General features: G+C 38.4%; 1 protein-coding gene across 1 annotated transcript in view; it reads right to left on the bottom strand.

The window, feature by feature from the left end:
• Positions 1–1,249: 1,249 nt before the first annotated feature.
• Positions 1,250–25,578, bottom strand: part of LOC138079906 (B-cell receptor-associated protein 29) — a 48,642-nt gene continuing 24,313 nt past the window's right edge. The window contains exons 7-8 of the mRNA XM_068972678.1: positions 8,937–9,037; positions 1,250–2,855 (exon numbers count right to left, since the gene is read on the bottom strand). Of these exons, the coding sequence (XP_068828779.1) occupies positions 2,823–2,855; positions 8,937–9,037 (134 nt within the window). The 3' untranslated portion in view covers positions 1,250–2,822. The remainder of the gene's footprint in view (positions 2,856–8,936; positions 9,038–25,578) is intronic.

The following is a 25,578-nucleotide window of genomic DNA, read 5'->3' as shown; positions in this document are numbered from 1 at the left end:
CTTCCCGGCCCATGAAGATGTCTCCTGCCCATGTCTCAGCCCAAGTCTCCTGCGTTTCAGGCGGATTCTTTACCACTGAGCCACTTGGGAAGCCTCGGTTAACTGATTTAAGGAATGCTAAAACAAAAAGCAAATTGAATTCTCACTAGTGGGGGTCAAGAACTCTAGGAAGGGTACGCTGAAGAATAAAAGAAATTCAAAAGGGCTTCATGGACTTCAGATAACTCATTCTAGACATGAGCAAGGCATAAAAAGCCCGCTGTATTTATACATTGCATCATGGGTCCTCAAACACATGGCGCCACATATGTTGGTTGGACCAGGCATGGCCATTCAGCTCTGGTGGTATGTAGATGCGAGGGACAGAGAAGGCAATGAACCAGATGGGAATGCAGAACCAGACCAAGCCACAGAGGTGGCGCAGGATAATGGGAGCAGGTGCATCCAGGAGGCTATAGCTGTGTGGTCTGACGAGGCAAGGCTCTCAGCAGAGCCCCACCGGGACTGCAGCGTGGGAGTTCACAGATCCAGGCAGGTTGGTGGCATCAAGACAGCACAATAGGAAGCAGTTAAATTCCGGGCTCTAGATGGGAGTTCCTAGTAATCTAGGTACCAGGACAGGGGCCCAATACAGAGTCAGACAAGCAATGAAGATGACTAATGCCAAATTCTAGATGCTCAGCTAGAACTTTTTTCTTTTCTTGGCCACACTGAGTGGCATGTGGGAATTAGTTCCCCAATCAGGGCTCAAACCCATGCTCTTTGCATTGGAAGTGCAGAGTCTTAACCACTGGACCGTCAGGGAAGTCCCTCAGCTAGAGCTTCTTAAGTGTGACTTTCTATTACTTGGAAGTTCAAGATACATTTGCAAGTAGGGAGAGAATCTGACAAAACTCGTAACTGATAGAAAAGGGCAAGTGTAACCCTTCTGTCTGAACCTCTAATACAGCCTAAGATATAAGGAAGTCATTACTGACAGGAGGAACTTGCAATTCAACTAGGTCTGTGTTTATTTATAATAGGATTTGCTAAACACCCTCACTGAGGCCTTCAGCGTGGTGTAAAACAGACACACTTGGGAGCCAGACTCCACGATCCAAACCTTGGTTAGTACATGGCAGTATTTTATTTAGCAAATTATAGCTAATTTGTGTATAAAAACAGGAGTAATACCTGGGGAACCAGGACACCTAAATTCTAGACTCAAATCCTAGCCCTGGATCTAACTACTCATGTTAACTTGGGAAAACTGCGTACACTTCTGAGGACTGTTTGCAGACCCGTACGACTGAGATGAGGACTAAGACTACCTGATTGTATAAAGTGCTTTCTGGGAATCTTTCAAATCCTTATGCTCTTCAAAGAGCACCTGGTCTTTCCCTTTGCTGTACAGTCTGCACAACTTCTGGGAATCACTGTGTTATCTCAATGTATATATTAATCCCGACCTAAATGTTATGATTCCCATTTCAGAGACGAGGAAATGGAAATCTAGCAAGTTTGATTTATCTGTGCTAAATTAGTGGTGAGAATAGGATTATTATTTGGTTCTGTCAGTTCTAAAGCGGTGTAATTTCTGTTTTTCTGTATGCTATTCTGTCATTAGACTCGATTTGCTGACCAGGCCAGGATCATAAATACTCAGAATCTGTATCTCACTCTGGTAGGCTGGCACTTTGGTATTTTTAAGTTGCTACTTGTTCAGTTCTCTCCTCTTGTCAGCATTCCCTTGCCTTGTTATTTATGGTTCTGTCAGCCCATATGGCCTAACTCCCATTTCTTACTCTGTTAAATGTCTCCTACATGTCTGTTTTCTAGCAGTGACTCCTTTTATCTGAAATAAAATTTTTCTTATGTACTTGCTCATTTCTCATGTACTTGCCACGTTACAATGAAAAAAATTAATTATGCATGAAGTTGGTGCTAAAATGATCATAATAAAGGATAAAACAAACATCAGGGAAGTAAGACTCCAGTAATTATTTTCCATTTTCTTTTATATCTAGGTCTTTAAGAAACAAGGAAGATAGCTTTCAAGTCTAAACACTGGAGCGACCTAAATCACATTAATATAACAATCATCCTCTCCTAAAGGAAACTAAATGAATATATGAATGGAAAATAGTATTTAATATGTAGCTTTCAGAATATAGAAACATCTCAGAGAAATTGTGACACCAGTGTATGTATATATGAGGTAATATCTGTATAATTTGCAACTCTCACAGCAATGGGAAACATTACTTTTTGGATACATTATACATAAACTTTCTATCTCAAGAACTCCACATTGTTGTAAAATTATTTCAGTTCAGTGCTATGGCAGTTATACAAATAGATGTAAACTCCATTCCCAGATGAACATTAAAAAAGCAGAATGCCTACTAATTATGTGTTAACATAAATGTCAACAAAAATAGTTTAACAGGTGCAGAATCACAATACTGAAAATATAATTATCAATACAGCTGTCTTAAGAGAGTTAACTAGTACCATCAGGCTTAAAAAGAAGCACTTATGGTCACTGTTTTCACGTTTCACTCTTTCAGCCACCACACACCAGTGTTACTATCAGCATCTAAATAAAGTGTTTAACATGCTTATATTTTATTTAAGAGCTGGAATACAGGCTTTACAATATATCTGAAACATCATCAATACTGTGATAACGCCATTATGATAAGTCCATGTGTATGGCATTAAAAAAATAATGGCTGGTCATAGTAGGTTTTTATGAACTGAATTTTAAGTTTTCTAGAGGCTAACATGATAACAAATTTTTCTTCTTGACATGGTATATTCACAATCTTCTTTCATAAAGTTCACAGGCATTTCTTGTCTTTCCCTGCACGATCCTGTAAGAAAAAAACATGACTTGGGTAGTTAGAGAAACAGATTCATAAATATGACAAGGACTTTTAAAAAACATTCTTTCAGTTCTGGTTTCCTCGGTGTGTATGCCCAGCAGTGGGATTGCTGGGTCGTATGGCATGGAAGCAACCTAGATATCCATCGGCATATGGATGGATAGGTAAGTTGTGGTACACATACACAGGAATATTACTCAGGTATAAAAAAGGATGCATTTGAGTCAGTTCTAAAGAGGTGGATGAAACTGGAGCCTATTACACAGAGTGAAGTAAGTCAGAAAGAAAAACACCAATACAGTATATTAATGTAAATATATGGAATTTAGAAAGATGGTAATGATGACCTTATATGCAAGATAGCAGAAGAGACACAGATGTAAAGAACAAACTTTTGGACTCTGTGGGAGAAGGTGAGGATGGGTGAGCATTGTATGTATGTTACCATATGTGAAATACATGACCAGTCCAAGTTTGATGCATGAAGCAGGGCACTCAAAGCTGGTGCACTGGGACAACCCAGAGGGATGGGATCGGGAGGGCGGTGGGAGGGGGTTCAGGATGGGGGACACACGTACACCCATGGCTGATTCATGTCAATGTATGGCAAAAACCACCACAATATCGTAAAATAACTAACCCCCAATTAAAATAAATTAAAAAAATAAAATCATTCTCTTTTCTGTGTATAGCTATTAATTACAAGGATAATCAAATGAAAATACAAAGTCTCATATTTAAAAAAACTACAAAATGTGTAGTTTTACTTGAAAAAGTGTTTAAAAGGAAAAGAAATAAAACTCTTGTTAAATTAATCTTTTCCCTTGCTTTAATCTATTTTGCTTTCATTTCACAGGTTATACAAGGAAAACAAAATTTCTGAAATTCCCCTCTTGCAAACCTATTTAAGATTTTTGGCAAAGAAAGAATGAAGGAAACAAAAAAATCCATATGGGTGGCTTTTTTGTTGTTGTTCTTCTGACATTTGCCAATAAAACTGGCTTCTCAAATTATACTCTTTGCTGATCATAAGACGACTATAATACATCATTTAAAACTGGAGGAAAATGGGATATAAATTAACTGTAAGAGATCATTTTATTGAGAAAAATAAAACAAACAATGGAGGTGTGTGGTTATTGCTGCAACAGAGAAGCTATCAAGCTCTCTTTTGGGCTAAGCATTCTTACTTTCATCTGGGCAACTTCAGTAACATTAACTTAAAGCAACTGAATCAGAGGACAGCATTAGAGGAGGCATCTGAACTGTTAACAAGGTGTAGCTCTTATGTGTTCACATATATCTTACCACTTTTGATAAAAATCGTAGCTTTAATGGAGCTGCTACCCTGACGAGTCCCTTAAGCAAAGGGTGATTTTCCAAAATGAAACTTTAAAAGTGGCTAGTGTTGACAAGTCTGTGCTATCAACCTGAGTACGCTCTGTGCTTTTTTTTTGTTTTCTAGAAGATAGTCAGGGCAAACAAGGAAAAGCAAAGACTACATGTTTTGAAGGTACTGTTTTCTAATATTTATTTAGTGCCTATAACAGGGAGGGGATCAGATGGGGAAATCCAAAGAGGCTTAAAAGATATAAAGTGACATTTGTTTAAACAGAGAAACAGGTTTCCCTTCTTCCATCTGTTTCCTTAATATTTTAACAGTTCTTTATATCATGATCTATTTTATCTAAAGTAAATAAAGTATATAAGACTAAAGTTTAGTTTCCCTAAGAAACTTTATGATGTAATTCAATTATTGAAGTTGGTCTGACATCAGAAGTAAAATTCATGAAGGACAATTTGGCACAGCTTTTTACTGTGGCTAGTCTAGAGCAATCTTGTGCTTCTCAAGTGGGTTCAGAAGACGAATATCAAAATGGTTCTGGCAAAGAAAGAATGAAGGGAACCGAAAAACCTATGTAGGTGGCCTTTTTTTTGTTCTTCTGATATTAGCCAATAGAACTGGCTTCTCAGTTCTGGCTTATACTGGCTTATACCCTTTGCTGATCATCAGATGACTATAATACATCATTTAAACTGCAGGAAAATGGGACAGATATTAACCATAAGAGATCATTTTCTGCACTAAGAAAAAAATATCACCAACAACAGAGTTGTGTGGCTGCACTGAGGAAACTATCAAGCTCTCTTTTGTACTGAGCATTCATGCTTTCAAAACAACTTCAGCAACATTAACTTCAGGACAAGTCAGAAGACAGCATTAGAGGAGGTATCTGAATAACAAGGTTTCCTTTGTGTTTTTACATGTATCTTATTTTAGAAAAAAACACAGCTTTAATGGAGCTGCTACTCTGACAAGTCCCTTAAGCGAAGGATGATTTTCCAAATGAAATTTTAAAAGTGGCTAGTGCTGACAGGTCTGTGCTGCCAATGACCCTGTATGTTCTGTGTTTTCTTTTCCAGAAGAGTGTCAGAGCAAACAAGGAATGGCAAAGACTATTAATACATATTTCCAAGGGACTGTTTTCTATTTTTTTTAATTTAGTGCCTATAACAGGGATAGCTCAGTGGTAAAGAATCCACTTCCAATGCAGGAGACATGGGTTTAATCCCTGGGTTGGGGAGATCCCCTGAAGAAGGAAATGGCAACCCACTCCAGTATTCTTGCCTGGGAAATCCTATGGACAGAGGAACCTGGCAGGCTACAGTCCATGGGATTGCAAGAGCTGGTCACGACTTAGCGACTAAACCACCACTACCACCGTAACAGGGAGTGGATTGGATGGGGAAATTCAAAGGGATTTAAAAGATGTAAAGTGGGATTTGTCTACAATAGAGAAACCAGTTTTCCCCTCTCTCATCATTAATATTTTAAGTCCTTTATTTTAAAATTATTTTATTTAAAATAAATCAAGTATATAAAACTGAAAAGTTGTTTCCCAATGAACTTTATGATGTAATTCAATTATTGAGGTTGGTCTGACAACAGAAGTAAAATTCATGAAGGACAATTTGGCACAGCTTTTTACTGTGGCTGGTCTAGAGCAATCTTTTGCTTCTCAAGTAGGTTCAGAAAGTGAATATCAAAGTGTAAGAGTGACTTTTAAGAAAATAGTTCTCATATAATGACACCTAAATCTCAGAGTATTATTCAGGCTCTCATATTGGATAATGAGGGGTTAAGTATAGGTGAATGGGAAAAAAATGTGTCCAATTAAGAAATAACTTCCCTACAGCAGTAGATATAATGGTCATCTGAGTTAAATTCACCCAACCAATCCATTTTAGTTTGTTGATTCCAAAAGCCACCACAGTCAAGAAAAGAGTCTGAAATGCAGTACTTGGATGCAATCTCAGAAAGAACAGAACAATCTCTGTTTGTATCCAAGGCAAACCACTCAATATCACAGTAATCCAAGTCTATGCCCTGACCAGTAATGCTGAAGAAGCTGAAGTTGAACGGTTCTATGAAGATCTACAAGACCTTCTGGAACTAATACCAAAAAAGGATGCCCTTTTCATTACAGAGGACTGGAATGCAAAAGTAGGAAGTTAAGAGATACCTAGAGTAACAGGCAAATTTGGCCTTGGAGTACAGAATGAAGCAGGTCAAGGTATAACAGAGTTTTGCCAAGAGAACGCACTGGTCATAGCAAACACCCTCTTCCAACAACACAAGAGAAGACTCTACACATGGACATCACCAGATGGTCAACACCGAAATCAGATTGATTATACTTTTTGCAGCCAAAGATGGAGAAGCTCTATAAGTCAGCAAAAACAAGACCGGGAGCTGACTGTGGCTCAGATCACGAACTTCTTATTGCCAAATTCAGACTGAAATTGAAGAAAGTAGGGAAAACCACTAGACCATTCAGGTATGACCTAAATCAAATCCCTTATAATTATTTAGTGGAAGTGACAAATAGAATCATGGGATTAAATCTGATAAGACAGTTCCTGAAGGACTATGGATGGAGGTTCATAACTCAGAGGCTGTGATCAAAACCATCCCCAAGAAAAAGAAATGCAATGGTTGTCTGAGGAGGCCTTACAAATAGCTGAGAAAAGAAAAGATGTGAAAGGTGAAGGAGAAAAGGAAAGATATAAGCATCTGAATGCAGAGTTCCAAAGAATAGCAAGGAGACATAAGAAAGCCTTCCTCAGAGATCAATGCAAAGAAATAGAGGAAAACAATAGAATGGGAAAGACTAGAGATCTCTTCAAGAAAATTAGAGATACCAAGGGAACATTTCATGCAAAGATGGGCTCAATAAAGGACAGAAATGGTATGGACCTAACAGAAGCAGAAGATATTAAGAAGAGGTGGCAAGAATACACAGAAGAATTGTACAAAAAAGAGCTTCATGACCCAGATAATCACGATGGGTTGAGTGACTCTCAGTAACATATATTTTTTAGGGATTAAGAGAATCATTGGCTGCTGCCACAATGGGATATTCAGCAATGAAGGAGTCTTCCTGCTGCTTCTCCATCTAGGGATCTAAATGTTTCTGACACCTAGGCAGAGTCCACTGGTGTAAGGTACTCATCCTTATTGCCTATACTCTGACCTCACACATGGGAAGGTGAAAAAGCTCTTTTTCCAGGCGAGAGGCTTCTAAAGTGGTTCTCCACTTTCCATGGAGGATCTTGAAGGATGCAAAGGAATAATTCTCATCTCATCATGCCATGATGAAGCCAACAATTTCAGGACCTCTGTTTTAGAGATGGGGAAAGGGTGGTCTTGCTGAAAATATAACTGGTTTCTCCAGACCCTGTGACCTGAGCTTTGGGTGTCCTGGGTCTGGAGCACATAAGGTATCTATCTGTCTCTGGCTGTCCTATTGTCAAAGTAGGTTAGTTAAACATGAAACTCGGCTGGGAATAACAGATTGCCAATGTGCTTTGGACCTTCTCTTGACTGGCTCTAATCAAGACCAGAGTGCCTGGATAAGAGTAATTCATTATTTCAAGAAAATTTCTACAGAGGAATTAATATCGATAATGGTGATAATTATGGTAAAAGCTCTCATTCCTTGGGTGTTTACTGGCCAGGTACAATGCTAAGTGGCCTACACATTTTCTTTAATCCTCCCAACAAGCTGGTGAGCCAGGTGCTATTATTGTTCTGATTCTACAGATGAAGAGAAGTGAGCCCCAGAAGGGTGACATAAACTGCTTGGGATCACAAAGCTAGCATGAGAGTTATTCCTGTTGTCCGACTCCAAGGCCTATGAGTAGCGTGCTTGCTTGTCTTGTACCAGGCACGTTGCTAGACCTTGAAGATACAGTGACCACTGACAAGCAGGGAAATGAGTCTTGGGACTAAGGTTTCTTGTACAGTGAAATAAGTGTAGAGCTGTAATTGCTAAAAAGCCTCGACTGAAGGCCACAAACGCTACCAAATTCTAAGGAAAAGACCAACCTGAAAGCAGAAGAGCAGAGACAGTCCATTTTGGGAGGAACTAGGAAAGCCAGGGTTGCCTCTGGAATGGGTGGGCTGGCAAATCAATTCAGGTTATGACCTGGTTGCCCAAGAGGGAAGGAAGATAAGCCCATTCCATGGGAGAAGGTAGGGAACTGGCTCTTGCTGAAGTGAAGGGGAAGAGAAAGAAAATCATGGCCCCAACTTTGTGACTTCAACGACAAAACGGTTTTCCCTATTTCCATCTTTCAACTCAACTCTGGAGGAAAAACATATTTGAATGCTTCAGGGTTTGTCCTAAGATGTTTAAAACATCAGGACAGAAGAGTAGTATGATGTAGGCCTTCGATTTTTGGTTGTATTTTGACATGCATATGGCAAACATGCCAAATGTCAAAACTAAATTATTCAGGACCAGCCTTTTTTTCAATGTTGCTCAATTCTTTTGCTTAAAACATCACCACAACAAGAGTGCTGTAAGTTAGCATGCTGTAAATCTCTATGTCATGATTATCTTGCATATTGATGTCCCAGTCTTAAGCCTCCAAGTAAAAATTGGCTTAATCATTTAGCAAAGTCAGAATTAAAAACACCTTGACTTGGGAAGGTGAACAGCCCAAATAATTGACTTAAGTAATTATTTTTTAAAAGCTGAGGCTCATAAAGTGGATGTCACCTACCTGAAGTCCTGAGTGTTCTCTCAGGAGCCGGTCATACTCTTTTGAAAGTCTCTCTGATTGCATCTTCATTATCATCACATCATTTTGTGCCTTAGAAAGGGCTAGAGAACATTGAATAGAATTAAAAAATCTTGGAATTTGAAATTATTTCAAATTTATGGGAAAGTTGCAAAGAGAACCCCTTTGTAGCCTTTGATATTGTATTCTTTCTGTACAAACACAATTATTTTCTTGAACCATCTGAGATCAAATTACAGACTTCATGCCCCTTTACCCTTAGGAAATCACTGTGTATTTCCTAAGAACAAAGATATTCATAGTATAGTTACAAATTTAGGAAATTCAACATCAATATAATACTTTTTATCTGATCTACCATCCATTTCCAATCTTCGCAACTGTACCACTTATGTCCTTTTTATCATTTTTTTCAGTTCTAGTCCAGATATCTAGTCCTATATTTAAGATTATCATTAAGATGTCATATCTCTTTAATTTCCACTAATCTGGGATAATTCATTAGCTTTCCCCCTTGCCTTCTTCTCCCTACTCGTCAATGACACTGATATTTTTAAGAACAGAGCCCCCTCTTTTTAATAGAATGCTTTCCATTTTGACTTTGCCTGATGTTCTCTGATTAAATTCAGATTATACCTCCCTCTTACATGCAAATATGACATAATGTTGAATATACGTTGATGTTGAATGTATCTCAAGGTTATCACATCCAAAGGCCCATCTGTCTCTGTTTTTTCCATTTTTACAGTTATTTTCCTCCTGTAACTAAGAAGTGGTGAGACAATTAAGGCTATGAAATGACACCACCTTATGGCAGAAAGCGAAGAGAAACATAAGAGCCTCTTGATGGAGGTGAAAGGAATGAAAAAGCTGGCTTAAAACTCAACATTCAAAAAACTAAGATCATGGCATCCGGTCCCATCACTTCATGGCAAACAGACGGGGAAAAAAATGGAAACAGTGACAACTTTATTTTCTTGGGCTCCAAAATCACTCCAATCTGTGAATGCAGCCATGAAATTAAAAAATGCTTGCTCCTTGGAAGAAAAGCTATGACAAACTTAGTGTATTAAAAAGCAGAGACATCACTTTCCTGATAAAGGTCCATATAGTCAAAGCTATGGTTTTTCCAACAGTCATGTATGGATGTGAGAGCTGGACCATAAAGAAGACTGAGTGTTGAAGAATTGATGCATTTGAACTGTGGTGCTGGAGAAGACTCTTGAGAGTCCCCTGGACAGCAAGGAGATGAAATTAGTCAATCCTAAAGGAAATCAACCCTGAATATTCATTGGAAGGACTGATGCTGAAGCTCTAATCCTCTGGCCAACTGATGCGAAGATCCGATTCACTGAAAGACTCTGATGCTGAGAAAGATTGAGGGCAGGAGAAGGGGGCGACAGAGGATGAAATGGTTGGATGGCATCATAGACTCAATGGAAATAAGTTTCAGCAAATTCCGGAAGACAGTGAAGGACAGGGGAGCCTGGCGTGCTGCAGTCCATGGGGTTGGGACATGACTGAGTGACTGAACAACAAAACATCCTGTTTCTTGTCAAAACTTCAAGCTTATATTCAGCATCTACAGATCATTCTTTCCCAAAACCTATCTTTGTTATGATGATTGCAAACTAGTGATTTTCCAACTTCACCATTCAATCCAAATTTATCAGTCAGCACTGGAGTATAGAGTCTTCCTTTCTTTCATATCCATCCATCCACCATCAGTATGAACTAGAAATAGATTCCTATTTTTAAAAATGATTTATAACTCATTAATATACTTAATTTCCCCCAGGTCTGGCCAGGGGGAACCCCTTTCAGGCTGGCATTTATGTCCCTTGACTATGCCCCCAACAGTTTCTGGCACAAGATATTCCAGATTTACCCTAACCTTTCCCAGGTTCAGCTTGGACTCAAGCATTACCAAATAGAACTTATCAGAAGGGTCTGCTTTTGAAAAAACTGAGGGTGGAAAAAATATTTTATCATTTTTACTAAGAGATGGGTGACCCTATTTCCTTAAGAATGATCACTTTCTTATACAAAGTAGAAAAATATGGGGTATATAAGTGGCGTTTAAAGACATTACTTCAACATCTAAGTCAACACTTTGTGTAGAAGCCAGTGAGCAAATGTGCAGAAGGGAAGAGTTGTGTAAGATGGACTGGAGAAATTCTGGGAATCCTGAACTAGCTCTACATACAATTCTGCACATGCAGCCTTCAGAAGTTCTGTATTTGTAAATCTTTGAGGGTAGGATTTGAGGAAAGAAAGTGAGATTTATAAAACTTAAGTCACTTTTTTTTGCAAAATGAAATTAAATTTTAGGTTCTCTTTGATGGTCTTCCCTCCTGAGAAGCCATCATATGGGTATTTTTATATATAAATGTGTAAGTCACTATCAACTGAAGTGTCTTTTGTATCAATACTTTCTTGACTATTTTGTCTAATTAAACTCTGCATTGTTCTACATCTGCGCTGTCCAATAGGTAGCCACTAGCTTTATATGGCTATCAAGCACTTTATTAAAAAAATTTTGTAATTGGAATATAACTGCTTCACAATGTTGTGTTACTTTCTGCTGTACAACACTGTATGAATTGGTTATATGTATACGTATGCTCCTTCCCTCGTGAGCCTCCCTCTTACCCCCTCCATCCTACTTCTCTAGGTCATCACAGAGCACTGGGCTGAGTTCCCTGTGCAACACTTTTAATATGGCAAGTGCAACAGAAGAACTGGGTTTTAAATTAAATTTAAATTAAATTCTGATTTAAATAGCCATACATAGCTAATGGCTAGTGATATTAGACAGCTCAGCTTTATAGTTTCCTCACATTACTTCTATAGATCCATAAATTTAAATTCGGTATTAAGAACTGAATTTGACAACTTTAATGTGTCACTTAGTAAAGAAAGGCATGGGTTGGATGTGAAAGAGAGATTTCTGGTAGTTAGATTTCATAAGGACCCATAGCCACAACATAAAGATAATGCATTAGTTTTCAATTTGGGGATAAGGCATTTCCTAGAATATACTCATGGAGAAGGCGATGGCACCCCACTCCAGTCCTCTTGCCTGGAAAATCCCATGGACGGAGGAGCCTGGTGGGCTGCAGTCCATGGGGTGGCTAACAGTTGGACACGACTGAACGACTTCACTTCCACTTTTCACTTTCATTCATTGGAGAAGGAAATGGCAACCCACTCCAGTGTTCTTGCCTGGAGAATCCTAGGGATGGCAGACCCTGGTGGGCTGCTGTCTATGGGGTTGCACAGAGTTGGACACGACTGAAGTGACTTGGCAGCAGCAGTAGCAGCAGAAGATACTCGAAAAAATAGAGCATGGTGTCATCTCCAGGACCTTCCTTACTAAACATGTTTAAGAGTCTTGAGTATATAAAGAGCAAAGAAGATTCTACAACTTAGTAATATCTGAGTAGTCTGTAATAGCGGTTTTAAAAATGTTGATCAGGAGCTTGTATTGAACAGTTCTTAATGTTAAAAATGACTTATACTTACATTTCTGACATGAATAAATTAATTAGATTTAATAAATCATATATCAACTCATTAAAAATACTATTACAACTTTCTTATTAAAAGATACTATTTTCTTATGAATTGTTAGGAGAAAGAATGAATCAGGTGACCCTATGAATCTGTCAGAAAAGCTAGAAACCATGTGTATAGCCTATTCAGAAGTTTCTTCTGATTATGAAGAAAGTACAAAGATATAACAAAACAAATGCAGGCAAATCCTGTTTTTCTAGCACTTATCAAGCCAAGGCATGACCTGTGTTTCTTATTTTATTTTGTATTTCAGTGGATATTAGTAAACCTAATGATTACTAGCTTACTGATTTACTCCAATTAGGACAGGCTGTTACTGTCTAGGAGTCTTCTGGACTGTTTTCCAGTCCTTTCTTTACCTCTCATTTTATAAAAACTACAATATTCTGTTTTGGTTGTCTTCTACCCACTTCTGGAACTGCCTTTATGACTAAGCGATTACATAAAGTTGTTATCTGACATTTGAATATGCTTCTTGTTTTATTTCAAACCATGTTATTTTGGAAACAGCATATATAGGGAAGACATCAGATAAGGAGGCTTGAGGTGATACATCTAAGTCACTATTTCAATTTTCCCATCTGCCAAAATGAACTATCACTTTCCAGTAGTGGTATGGAAATGTTAAGATATTTCATGAGATTACTGGACAGGTTCAGTTATGCTCACTGGGAACTTTTAGAGGCACAAATCATTAATATAAAGAAAAACTCTAACTAATATTACAGTGACATGTAGTAAGCCAAAATGTTTGTGTAAAACGACATGTAAGCAGGCCAAAAATATCTGTGGTTTTCCAAGTGACAAACTTACATTTATTGAGCTATTTGCACAGTTGGGAAGTTGGTGAGACCGATGCACTGTGTAAATGTATCACTATGATTTCTATCTGAGATAACAGACAGTATCAACTAAACTCTGCCAGGAACATAAAAAAAACATTTTTAGACCCACTGGCAAGAAAGCTCAAGGTGGCTGCGGTATACGAGGTATAAGGACTGCACTAGAGGAAAACTAATTTGAAAAGTGTTCATACATCTGGTTCTATTTTTGAGAACTCGAGAGTGACATACCAGACTATTCAGTATACTTACTCCTTATATGTACTGTTCCTTTACAGGGATCATCACTGGACCATTAATCTACAGTAAAAATTTCAAAATTCTTGGAAAGGACACACAAACATCTGTTCAGTAAGGGATGTAAGTTGTGGTTTTAATTATATTATGCTTGTTTTTGTATGTGACTATCTTGTCAGGTATATGCAGGTAAGGTCTGTTTTATTTATTACTTCAAACATTACCTACGTTCTTTTAACGCCACACCCATATGTCGATAAGGTGTGTTGGTTCTACCTCCTCTCTCTCTCTCCGATCTATCCACTTCACTCAGTCACTATCACCACTCTCTTCATCTCTACTGAAATGGATTCCTCACCTTGTTTCCTGGCCACTCTAGTTCACTGTCCACAGTGATGTCAAAGAGACTGCTCACTCCTATGCCTTAAGAACCCCACAACAGTGCCCCTCAGATGTAACATGTAAACATGGCACACGAGACCCTTTATGATGGATCTGAGACCTACTTTTCAACTTGTATCACTGTCTCCATCTTATTTTACGGTCCAGTCACAGTGAGTTCCTTGCAGTATTTCAGAAAGTACTACTCTTTCAGTTACATGCTCCTCATTTTCTTAAAACATCCTTGCTCACTCTTTTAACCTCCTTGCCTGACTCATTCTCTCCTACTTCATCTGGCTAATTAATATTTATTCTTTAAAATGTCAAGAAATTATTCTTGATCTCTTCTGTTGGTTTCTATTTAACCTTGAGCTTAATTTTATTATATCACTTATGCTGGAGTGTAACTATATCCCTGGGCTTCCCTGGTGGCTCAGTGGTAAAGAATATCCTTGCAATGCTGGAGATGTGGGTTTGATCCCTGGGTCAGGAAGAAACCCCTGGAGAAGGAAATGACAACCCATTCCAGTATTCTTGCCTGGAGAATCCCATAAACAGAGGAGCCTGGCGGGCTACAGTTCATGGGGTTGCAAAGAGCTGGACATGACTTAGCAACTCAACAACAACAGCAAACTATGTCCCCAGCAGATTGTGGACTACTCAAGAAACAAAGCTGGACTTTCCTGGTGGCCCAGTGGTTAAGAATCTGCCTGCGAATGTAGGGTATATGGGTTTGACCCCTGGTCCCAGGAAGATTCCACATGCCGCAGAGCAACTGATAAGCCTGTGCGCTGCAACTACTGAGCTCATGTGCCACTCTTGAAGCCCCTGCACCCTGGAGTCCATGTTCCACAACAAGAGAGCAGCCCCTGCTTGCCACAACTAGAGAAAGCCCGAGTGCAGCAACCAAGACCCAGGGTAGCCAACAATGTTTTTAAGAACTAAAATAAAAAAAAAATGAAGCTGTGTCTTGTCTTTCCATTTTGAGCACCCAGCACTGTGCCTAGTGTTTGTTGGGTATTTAAAATATGTTCCTTGAAGGAATTAAAGAGCCGACAAATGAAAAGTCTAAGCTTTAAGCATGTGAAAAATCCACTTGTGTGTAATCAGTTCAGTTTTGAAAATATGATAAATGTCAGGTAAACAATGGAGGACCATTTTAATCACTTGATAGGAATTTTGGTTTCAACTAAACCCAATTATATCTTTAATGAAAAAAAATTCAGGCTAGCTGGAAATTCACAAAGCAAATGGACTACTCATGATATTTTGATAAAAATATAATTGTCGCAAATATCTCATGCTAATTTAGAATTAAAAACCAAAAGTAAATACTATCACAGAATTGAGTTAAAAAAAAAAACAGAAAATACTTATTTTAGTAATGGGGCAAGATATATACAAGATAAGCCTGGAGTATCTTATAGAGTTAGAATGATGTACTCAAGAAAAAGATAAAACAACAACAACAAAAAAATCCACGATGATGAGGATACATCAAGGAGATACAGGAGTCAACTGAAGGAGTTCTCAATGACTAAAGCTGAAAAAAATGACCTGAGCAACAAAACAAGTAGTATTAAATTATAATCTGAAGTATAAAGTGGATATCCATGAGTTTTTCTGATATAAATAAATAGGGGTACGTAGACAAATCTGTGCAGAAGAGCTTCAATCATTTATTCAGATACTCTGTCCTCAAGGAGATAGGGCATGACCCCCTACTACTTCTTAATCTTAGGCCACAAATAGTGACTTTCCTTCCAAAGACTACACTGTGGAGATAAGGGTTTACAAAAGTAACTTTTTTTAGTGAGGTAGTGTCAAATACTACCTCAACCAAAAAATCAAGGTCAACATCAATAGTGTAAATCATGTTGATAATATATTCTTAAAATCATGTAGTAAAATGGCATTCTACCTCTGTGACTTTCCTCTCAAGTCCCATAACCCCAGTCTAATCATGAAAAATAGCAGATTCCAATTGAGAAACATTCTGCAAAAAGCCAGTACTTCTCAAAACTGTCAAGGTCTTCAAAAATAAGTCTGAAAAACTACTGTAGCCAAGAGAAACCTAAGGAGATATGAAACTAAATGTAACGTGGTATCCTGAATGGGATCCTAGAGTACAAAAAAGATCTCAGGTGAAAACTAAGGAAATCTGAATAAACTATGGAGTTTTTCAATAATAATATATCCATGTTGATTCATTAATTATATAAATATAACATATTAATGTAAGACATGAATATTAGGAGACACTGAGCATGGGGAATATGATAATTCTCCGTACTATATGCCTGTTGCTGCTAAGTCGCTTCAGTCGTGTCCGACTCTGTGTGACCCCATAGATGGCAGCCCACTAGGCTCCCCCATCCCTGGGATTCTCCAGGCAAGAACACTGGAGTGGGCTGCCATTTCCTTCTCCAACTATATTGCCTACTTTTGTATAAATCTCAATTATCCCGGTGGCTCAGATGGTAAAAGAATCTGCCTGCAATGCAGTAGACCCAGGTTCAATCCCTGGATGGGGAAGATCCCCTGGAGAAGGGCATGGCAAGCCACTCCAGTATTCTTGCCTGGAGAATCCCATGGACAGAGGAGCCTGGTGGGCACAAAGAGTCAGACATGACTGTAGCAACTTGGCACACAGCACACACATCCTAACATCAAGTTTAGTTTTAAAAAATTACAGTGGGAAAAAAGCCCACACAAAATACATATATATGGGACAAGATATAATAAAATTCATTAGGTTGTAAGTAATATCTTAGTAAGAACCTATCTAATATGATTTTTTAAATTCGTTTGCTTAAAGAAAGAAAAACTTAAATTTTTCTTTAGTGTAAAATCTTCTGATGTTTTAAAGTTATTATATATTTTAAAAACTCACCAAAGTGGTAATATTAAAAAAGTCACTGAGTGAGGAGTGAGGAAGGAGAGAAAAGCAAAAAATTTAGTAAAGCATGGACTTAATACATTTCAAGAATAACAAAAGTATAGGTTTCTTCATCTTCATGAGTAAGTCTTACATATAAACGGTTTAAGTTACTTAGGAGGGTTGAGGGACAGTATGATTATAAACATCTTAAAGAAATTTAAAGTTAGGGTTTGTAAAAATAGTTTTTATGAAATCTACATTAGAGTCAGTATGCACAACAAATATAGAAGGGTGGTGAGAATTAAGCTCCTTAACAATGATGATAAACCTTTACTACTTACATCAAGAATATGAAGAAGGAAAGTTTCTTCCAGTCTCTAACTAGTAAGAGTTCATGAAACCTAAGAGCCCCTCCAAAGATTCCTAGTCTTCACAACTAGAGAAGATGAAGCTGTTACACAGATGAAACTGCCATAAGACAAGGGAGTCATCCATTCATCTATCCATTCATCAACATATGGAATGCCTACTAGGCATCAGACTTTCTACTAAGTGAAAGGGTCTTTGTTCTCATAATACTCATTTTCTAGTCTGGGAGGAAGACACTCAGTAAAGAAGCCAACCAACCAACCAATAGTAAGTGATAAATATCACGCAGAAAGTTTGAACAGAGTGCCAGGATGGAGTACATACAGCCACACAGAGATGGAGTACTCAGGAAAAGTTTCTCTGAAGTGGTGAAATTTAAGCTACTATCAGTTCTGTCTGCTAAGGGCACCTAGAAGCAATGACACCCCAGCAGCACACTGAGGGTCCAGATCTTTCTTTCTATATACCATTCTTCTCTGTAAGGCTCACTAGAGAAATGGTTGGAGAAGGCAACGGCAACCCACTCCAGTACTCTTGCCTGGAGAATCCCATGGACGGCGGAGCCTGGTGGGCTGCAGTCCATGGAGTCGCTACAACTCGGACACAAATAAGCAACTTCACTTTCACTTTTTACTTTCACCCATTGGAGAAGGAAATGGCAACCCACTCCAGTGTTCTTGCCTGGAGAATCCCAGGGATGGGGGAGCCTGGTGGGCTGCCATCTATGGGGTCGCACAGAATCAGACATGACTGAAGCGACTTAGCAGCAGCAGCAGCAGAGAAATGGTTGATTCAAAGGATGGAGGAGGAAGAGTACAAGATAAGCTTGGAATATCTAAAGTTACACCAGAATGGAAACGCTTACAGAATGGAGGCATGACAAAATGATAGGGAACCCAGCTTGAAAAGACTCCCATTGGCCAAATCTGAGATAATTGGAACAATAAAATAAAATCTACTGAATATATTAAATAGGCAAATCAATAAATAACTGTGGGAAAAATGAAAAAGTTCCTCCTTTAACAACAGAATGGCATTTAATAAATGGAGAATAAGGAAATTAGAAAATCACCATTTGGAAACTGTAAAAATAATAAGGAAAATATAAAGAGAGAGAAAAGGATAGGGCAAATCATTTGGGTAACTGAGTGAGGACTACAGGGCTTTTCTTGGTAGTATTTCTGTGTCTCTTCTGTGATTTGAATTTATCATGTCTGAATAAAAAGTTAAAAGGAAAAAAAAAGTCTGCTGTGAAGCAGATCAGAGAAATGGGGCAGTAAGTGAAGGAATATGAAACAAAAGGTTTTTAACTTTTATTTTTGGGGATAGGAGGTGAGGAAGTAATTGCAGAAAACAAGAGCGCTTGAGAAGGATAATGGGGTTGAGAGTCACAGCAGGAGAAGAGGGACTAAAACTTGTAACCCAATGACATTCAGAGTTTGAGTTCAGTTGGGGGAGGATGGTAGTTTTGGTGGTAAGAAGATGAATTTTTTTTTAAATTAATTCTCTGAGTTCAATGAAGTAGGATGGATTTAGAATTTAGAAGTGAGATGAAAAGATCTAAAACAGGTCTGGAGAGTGAAAAAGTGAAGAATTTAGAGAAGTGCAATAGGACTGTCACAGTGTTTAGGGACCGTTTGAATGCAGTGACTGTATATTTAAAATAAGAAGCTGGTTCTTTCAGCCATGTTGAGATGCTTGTGTGCAGGTACAAAGTAGATGGATAAGTAGACTATCACCAAGGCTCAGACCTTGAGAGACACAAGGGAAATAGACGACGGGGGTTGGGGGCGGGGGGACATGGGAGGAGAAAGGAGGTAAGCAGTTTGCAAGAGCCTCATTATGATGAACCTTGAAATCTAAATTGGGTAAGGAGGGAAGAGAAAGCATCAGTACTTGGGGGTGAGATTTGTTAGTATCTGTTAGCAACCAGGCCTTGAATACTGTATGTACGCTAGGGACAAAGAGTTGATTTAGATGTGGCCCTGCCCTCCTAGAGAAGGCAACGGCACCTCACTCCAGTACTCTTGCCTGGAAAATTACATGGACAGAGGAACCCGGCAGGCTTCAGTCCATGAGGTCATGAACAGTCAGACACGACTGAGCAACTTCACTTTCACTTTTCACTTTTGTGCACTGGAGAAGGAAATGGCAACCCACTCCAGTGTTCTTGCCTGGAGAATCCCAGGAATGGCGGAGCCTAGTGGGCTGCCATTTATGGGGTCGCACAGAGCCAGACACGACTGAAGCGACTTAGCAGCAGCAGCTGCCTTCCCAGCACTTACAATCTAGTAAGAAAGATAAAAAATGAAAAATAATTTCTACAGAGTACACTACTAAATACATATCTACACAGAACTATGGAGGTCCAGAAGGAGGCCATTCAACCCAGCTTGAAAGGAGGCAGTTTCAGGGAGGCTTCTTAGAGGTGGTGACAGGGAAGCTGAAGGATGAGGGCAGTAGAGGCAGACAGACCTGCAGTCAAAAGGGTCAAAGGAGAAAAATGATGAAACACCACTGTTAGGACAACTACATGCTCCCATATTTAAAGAGTTCAGTTCAGTTCAGTTCAGTCGCTGAGTCGTGTCTGACTCTTTGTGACCCCATGAACCGCAGCATGCCAGGCCTGCCTAAAATTAAGACTGGACAAGGGTGGGGGTGGCAAAACTGGAGATGATGCTGGGGGCAGATCACAGAAGACCACGTGTGCCTTCCTGAAGTGCTCTTATAAGGGCAACAGGAACTAATACAGAGTTTTAAACACTGAAGACGCCAAATCAAATTGATGGTGTTGACCCTCTAGTGGCAAAGTAAAGATGCCAAATTAACAGGAGTGACATGCTTTAGAAGACTGCTTGCTTCGCACGAGAAGGAGTAAGATATTTTTTGGAATGGTAACAAAGGGGCAAAAATAATTATACTAAAGAGTAAACATTAATGAATAAAACAAAAAATAGCTCTATTTTTCATATGCAGAGAGAAAGGGGAAATGAATGATTTTGTGTGTGTTAGGTATTCTTCTACCTATTGTTAGGTATATGGTGCCTGCCCCTATCCTCTGGGGGACTATGAACATGAATGAGGTTTGTGGGTGAAATAAGCTATGATGATACTTTTAAAGATTACTGGGACTCTGGACCAAGGAACCAATGAGCAGGCTTTATAATTTAATAAATAAAATCAGACCTATGTTATGCTCTTGGCAAAAGAAACAATAAATACATAAAGACTTCTTTCATGAATCTTAAGTTAGGTTGCTAAGTAATATATTTAAGAAAATTTTGGCTCTGTTGCTTAGCAAAGAATAATTACAAATTATATAAATATGCTGGTTTTGCACTTGAAAATCAGGTGTATGTTTTAGGCAAAGCACTGTATCGGTATAGCTTATATATACTGCTTCGAAGAGTATGTTTTATAAAGCAATCTCATGTGAAAGCAGAAGCAACATGTGAAATCTCTGATTTACAAATCATCATGTATGCAGAACTGAAGGAATCAATTGACTCTGACTATAAAAAATATATATATAGTTTTACTATATATAAGCATACATAATTCCTTAAATTATCTGATCAACATTCATTCAACGAGTACTTAGGTGTATAGCAAAATTTATAATAATATATATTAAAGCAGAAATCAATCTCTTCAATATCATCTCATTTATACTGAAAAAGGTATTCTTTATTTAAAGACCCTTAACAGGAGTCAGTAAGGGCCAGATTGCAAACATTTTTAGCTTTCTAGGCCATGCAGCGTCTGCCCAGTTTGCTTAACTCTGTACCCAGAAAACATGTAAATGATTGAGCAGGGCTTTGTTCCAATAAAATTTAATTTCTAAAATCAAGGCAGCAAGCTGGAGTTGACCCATGGGCCACCGTTTGCTGATCCCTAAACTAAAACACACTTGTAAGTCTTATCAGATTCTCTTAGATTATCAATTTATGCAAAAGAACTATAAAATAAAGTAGCAGAACATGAGAGGAGAGGACTCAAATTACACTTGAAATTTTAAGAAACTGCCTAAGAAGTTCCCCATTTATCTATTTTTCCTATAGAAAGAACAAATACTATATAGATACAGGATGCTGCAATGAGATTTTGCTTTAGGAAGGAGAGGTTTTCTTCCTTTTTCAGCTCACTTTCCTGGCTGAATGCTTCCCATCCATTTTGAAAGTATCTTTAGAGTAGAGTTGTCCAGTTTAATTTCTGTACTGCATGCGGCAATTACACAGAAACCTGAAACAAACTGATTCAATCAATATGTCTATCAACATATTCAGAGAATTATGCTTGATTACATTTTAATCATCTGAACATTCCATTATTTGGTATGCATTTAACACTCTCTACTCCAGTTTTTTTTTTTTTTCCAGTAAACTAACTCATATGTCACACAGAGGAAGGAATAATTTGTAGTCACTTCATGTATGTATGTTGGCATTCATCAAGGTTATAATCTCTCCAGGGAAAAGAATATTTTCTCTTGCTGTAATGCCCCTTTGTAGAGCTAATGAAAGCTTTTCTTCAGGTAGCATCACTTATGCTTGCTGGCTTCCCGGGTAGTTAAGCTGGTAAAGAATCCACGTGCAATGCAGGAGACCCCAGTTTGATTCCTGGGTCAGGAAGTTCCCCTGGAGAAGGGATAGGCTACTCACTCCAGTATTTTGGGGCTTCGCTGGTGGCTCAGATGGTAAAGAATCTGCCTACATTGTGGGAGACCTGGGTTTGATCCTTGGATTGGGAAAATCCCCTGGAGGAGGGCACCATTCCAGTATTCTTGCTTGGAGAATCTCCATGGACAGAGGAGCCTGGTGGGCCACAGTCCATGGGGCCACAAAGAGTCGAACATGACTGAGTGACGAAGCACAGCACACATTGTCAGTGCTATGAAGGTCATCCTTGAGTTTCTGTCTTCAGTTACTATTTTCCCTGGAGCTATTCCTCTTGCTCACTGTATAACAATTATATAGTTTATTTTACATGAAAAGGGCCTGGAAACAGATAAGAAGCTCACAAAATGGAAAACATTACAACTAAATGGGAATGTGACAGGGAACCAAGCAGGAGAACATATCACTATGACATATTTGTTCCAGGAAATAGTCCACAGCAAGAAAGTCTCCTTCTTCTGGTTTGATAATAATGCTAACTGCATGTAGAGATAATATACACTAATCAATGGCAATATACCCTTTATTTAAAAATTAAAAAAACAACCTAAGAGTTAAAAGCTGACTAAAGGGATGGGTCATATATTTTATTTGATTTAAATAACTGATATATTGTTATTAACATATAGTCTATGGCAATATCCATCAAATAATCTATGCTATTTTTTAAAAATATGGACTTTGCTTCAAAGGAAAAGAAGGAGATATTAAAGAAGCAGAAATTTCCAGATAAGTAAACAGAGGAGAAAACACATGTGTTTTCTTACTCAAAGCGTAAAAACATTTGTTAAAAGGTCATAAAGCAAAAAACATAATATGACTAAACCTACCAATTTTTTAAAAAGCACTGCAAAATTAAAAATAAGATGGTGGCTTTGATATAAGTGCAAGTTAAAGATAGTTGAGTTTACACCCACAAGAATTTGCAACTGTAAGATATGCTTAGTTTGGACTTTGAGAATTTATTTTTAGCTAGATAGATGGCTCAAACAGTTAGTTTGCAAGAAACTAGAAACCCCACAGTTTTAAATCTGTCTTATTCTTGTTTAAGACTCAAGAGGCAGAAATACAGGGTTACTGATATACAGAATAGTAATTTTTCTGTAATTTTCTCTTATCTCTATCTTCAGTTTCTCTTGTAAAGCACTTCAACTATTTTTACTCTCTGGTCCCCATGTTAGCTATGACTTGTGTATTACTGGCTTTAGAGGACGATGATTAAAAAAAAAAAACAAAACTCAAACATGCTAAGGGTAGAGAAGCTGGTCTGTAAAAGGAAATGCTAGAATGTTATTTCTTTTCAAGGTAAGCCATGGTGAAATGGAAGCATTTATCCAGGAACAGAGTTGAGTAAACTAGTTGAGAGTTGAATAAAATAACTAGTTAATAAACTTGAAGTTTAAATAGGATTAGAAGATTCTGCTTCCTGATTCAAATCTAAGGTCCCCGTTATATGCTGCCAATACTTAGGTACACAGAATGGGCCTTTACACTCAGTTTCTGTTCTACTTGTATAGACTTTGAGTAACGTTTAAAATTTGCTTTATCTCCAGCAATAGCACTCCTCTGAAGAAAACTAAAACACCAATTAGAGAACATAAGATACATGTACCTCACTGTAGCATTAGTTACAACAACCAAGATATGGAAACAACCTAATCACCCATCAATAGATAAATGAGTAAAAAAAATGTGACACACACACACACACCCCCAAACACACACCATGGCATATTTGTTGTTGTTTAGTTGCTAAGTTGTGTCTGACTCTGTGATACCACGAACTGTAGTCTGCCAGGTTCCTCTTTTCATGGGATTTCCCAGGCAAGAATATTATTATTACTCAGCTATAAAAAAGAATGAGATCTTGCCATGTGTTACAACATGGTTGGACCTAGAAGGGTGTAATGTACAACCTAGAAGGTAGGCTAAGTGAGATAAGTCAGACAGAGAAAGACCAATACTGTATTATTTCACTTTTATGCGCAATAAAAAAGACAAACAAATGAACAAACATAACAAGGTACAAAGTTATATATAGAGAATAAACAAGTGTTTGCCAGGGGTGAGGATGGGGGAGGGGGAAGTTAAGGAGAAGAAAGAAACAGGTGAGGAGATTAAGAAGTACAAATTTCCAGACTTCCCAGGTGGTCTAGTGGTTAAGACTCAGCCCTTCCACTGCAAGGGGCATAGGTCAGATCCCTGGTTGGGGAACTAAGATCCTGCATCCTACATTATAACAATAACAATAATAATAATAATGATGATGATGAGAAGCCTAGAAGAAACTTAAAAAAAAGGAAGTACAAATTTTCAGTTGCAAAATAAATGAGCCACAGGTATGAAATGTACAGTGTGGGGGATACAGTCAATAATTATGTGTTATCTTTGTATGGTGACATGGTCATAAGACTTATTGTGGTGATCAGTTTGAAATGTTTAAAACATCACATTACTATGTTGTGTTAAAGGAACTAGTATAGTGCTGTAAGTCAATCACACTTCAAAACACACTCATAGAAAGAGAGCCGAGTGGGGGAGGGGGAATTAGAGGAAGGCAGTCAAAATGTGCCAACTTTCAGTTATAAGATAAGTAAGCTCTAGGGATGTAATGTGGAGAAGGCAATGGCACCCCACTCCAGTACTCTTGCCTGGAAAATCCCATGGACGGAGGAGCCTGGTGGGCTGCAGTCCATGGGGTCGCTAAGAGTCGGACAAGACTGAGCGACTTCCCTTTCACTTTTCACTTTCCTGCATTGGAGAAGGAAATGGCAACCCACTCCAGTGTTCTTGCCTGGAGAATCCCAGGGATGGGGGAGCCTGGTGGGCTGCCATCTGTGGGGTCGCACAGAGTCAGACATGACTGAAGCGACTTAGCAGCAGCAGCAGCAGCAGGGGTGTAATGTACAACATGATTAATACAATTAACACTGGTGTGTGTTAGTTTTGAAAGTTGTTAAGAGAGTAAATCCTAAGAGTTCTCAACACAAGAAAAAAATTTTTTTTCTATTCTTTAATTTTGTAATGAGATGAAGGATGTTCACTAAACATTGTGATAATCATTTCATGATGCATGTATTGATAAATCAAATTATTAAACTGTACACCTTAAACCTGCATGATATGTGCTCAGTTGCTAAGTCGTGTCTGACTCTTTGTGATCCTATGGACTATAATCTGCCAGGCTCCTCTGTTCATGGAACTTCCCAGGCAAGAATACTAGAGTAGCCTGCCATTTCCTACTCCAGGGGATCTTCCTGACCCAGGGATCGTACCGGTGTCTCCTGCATCTCTTGCACTGGTAGGTGATTCTTGACCACTGAGTCACCTGGGAATCCCATACCTTAAACTTATACAGTGCCATTTGTCAATTATATTTCAATAAAACTAGAAGAAAAAAACATAAAAATTTGCTTTATCCTCAATAGGTTGCTTTTTAAGGATAGTTATGCTCCATGTTAAATGATGTTACAATGAATAAGTTATTTGAATCAGTTTCCCTGGTAGCTCAGCTGGTAAAGAATCCACCTGCAATGCAAGAGACCCTGGTTCTATTCCTGGGTCAGGAAGATATGCTGGAGAAGGGATAGGCTACCCACTCCAGCATTTGTGGACTTCCCTGGTGGCTCAGCTAGTAAAGAATTCATCTGCAATGTGGCAGA

This window comes from Capricornis sumatraensis, chromosome 5, assembly GCF_032405125.1.
Source record: "Capricornis sumatraensis isolate serow.1 chromosome 5, serow.2, whole genome shotgun sequence".
NCBI classification, from domain to species: domain Eukaryota; kingdom Metazoa; phylum Chordata; class Mammalia; order Artiodactyla; family Bovidae; genus Capricornis; species Capricornis sumatraensis.
The sequence above is the reverse complement of the archived record's forward strand: the minus strand, read 5'-3'. Positions and strand labels throughout refer to the sequence as shown.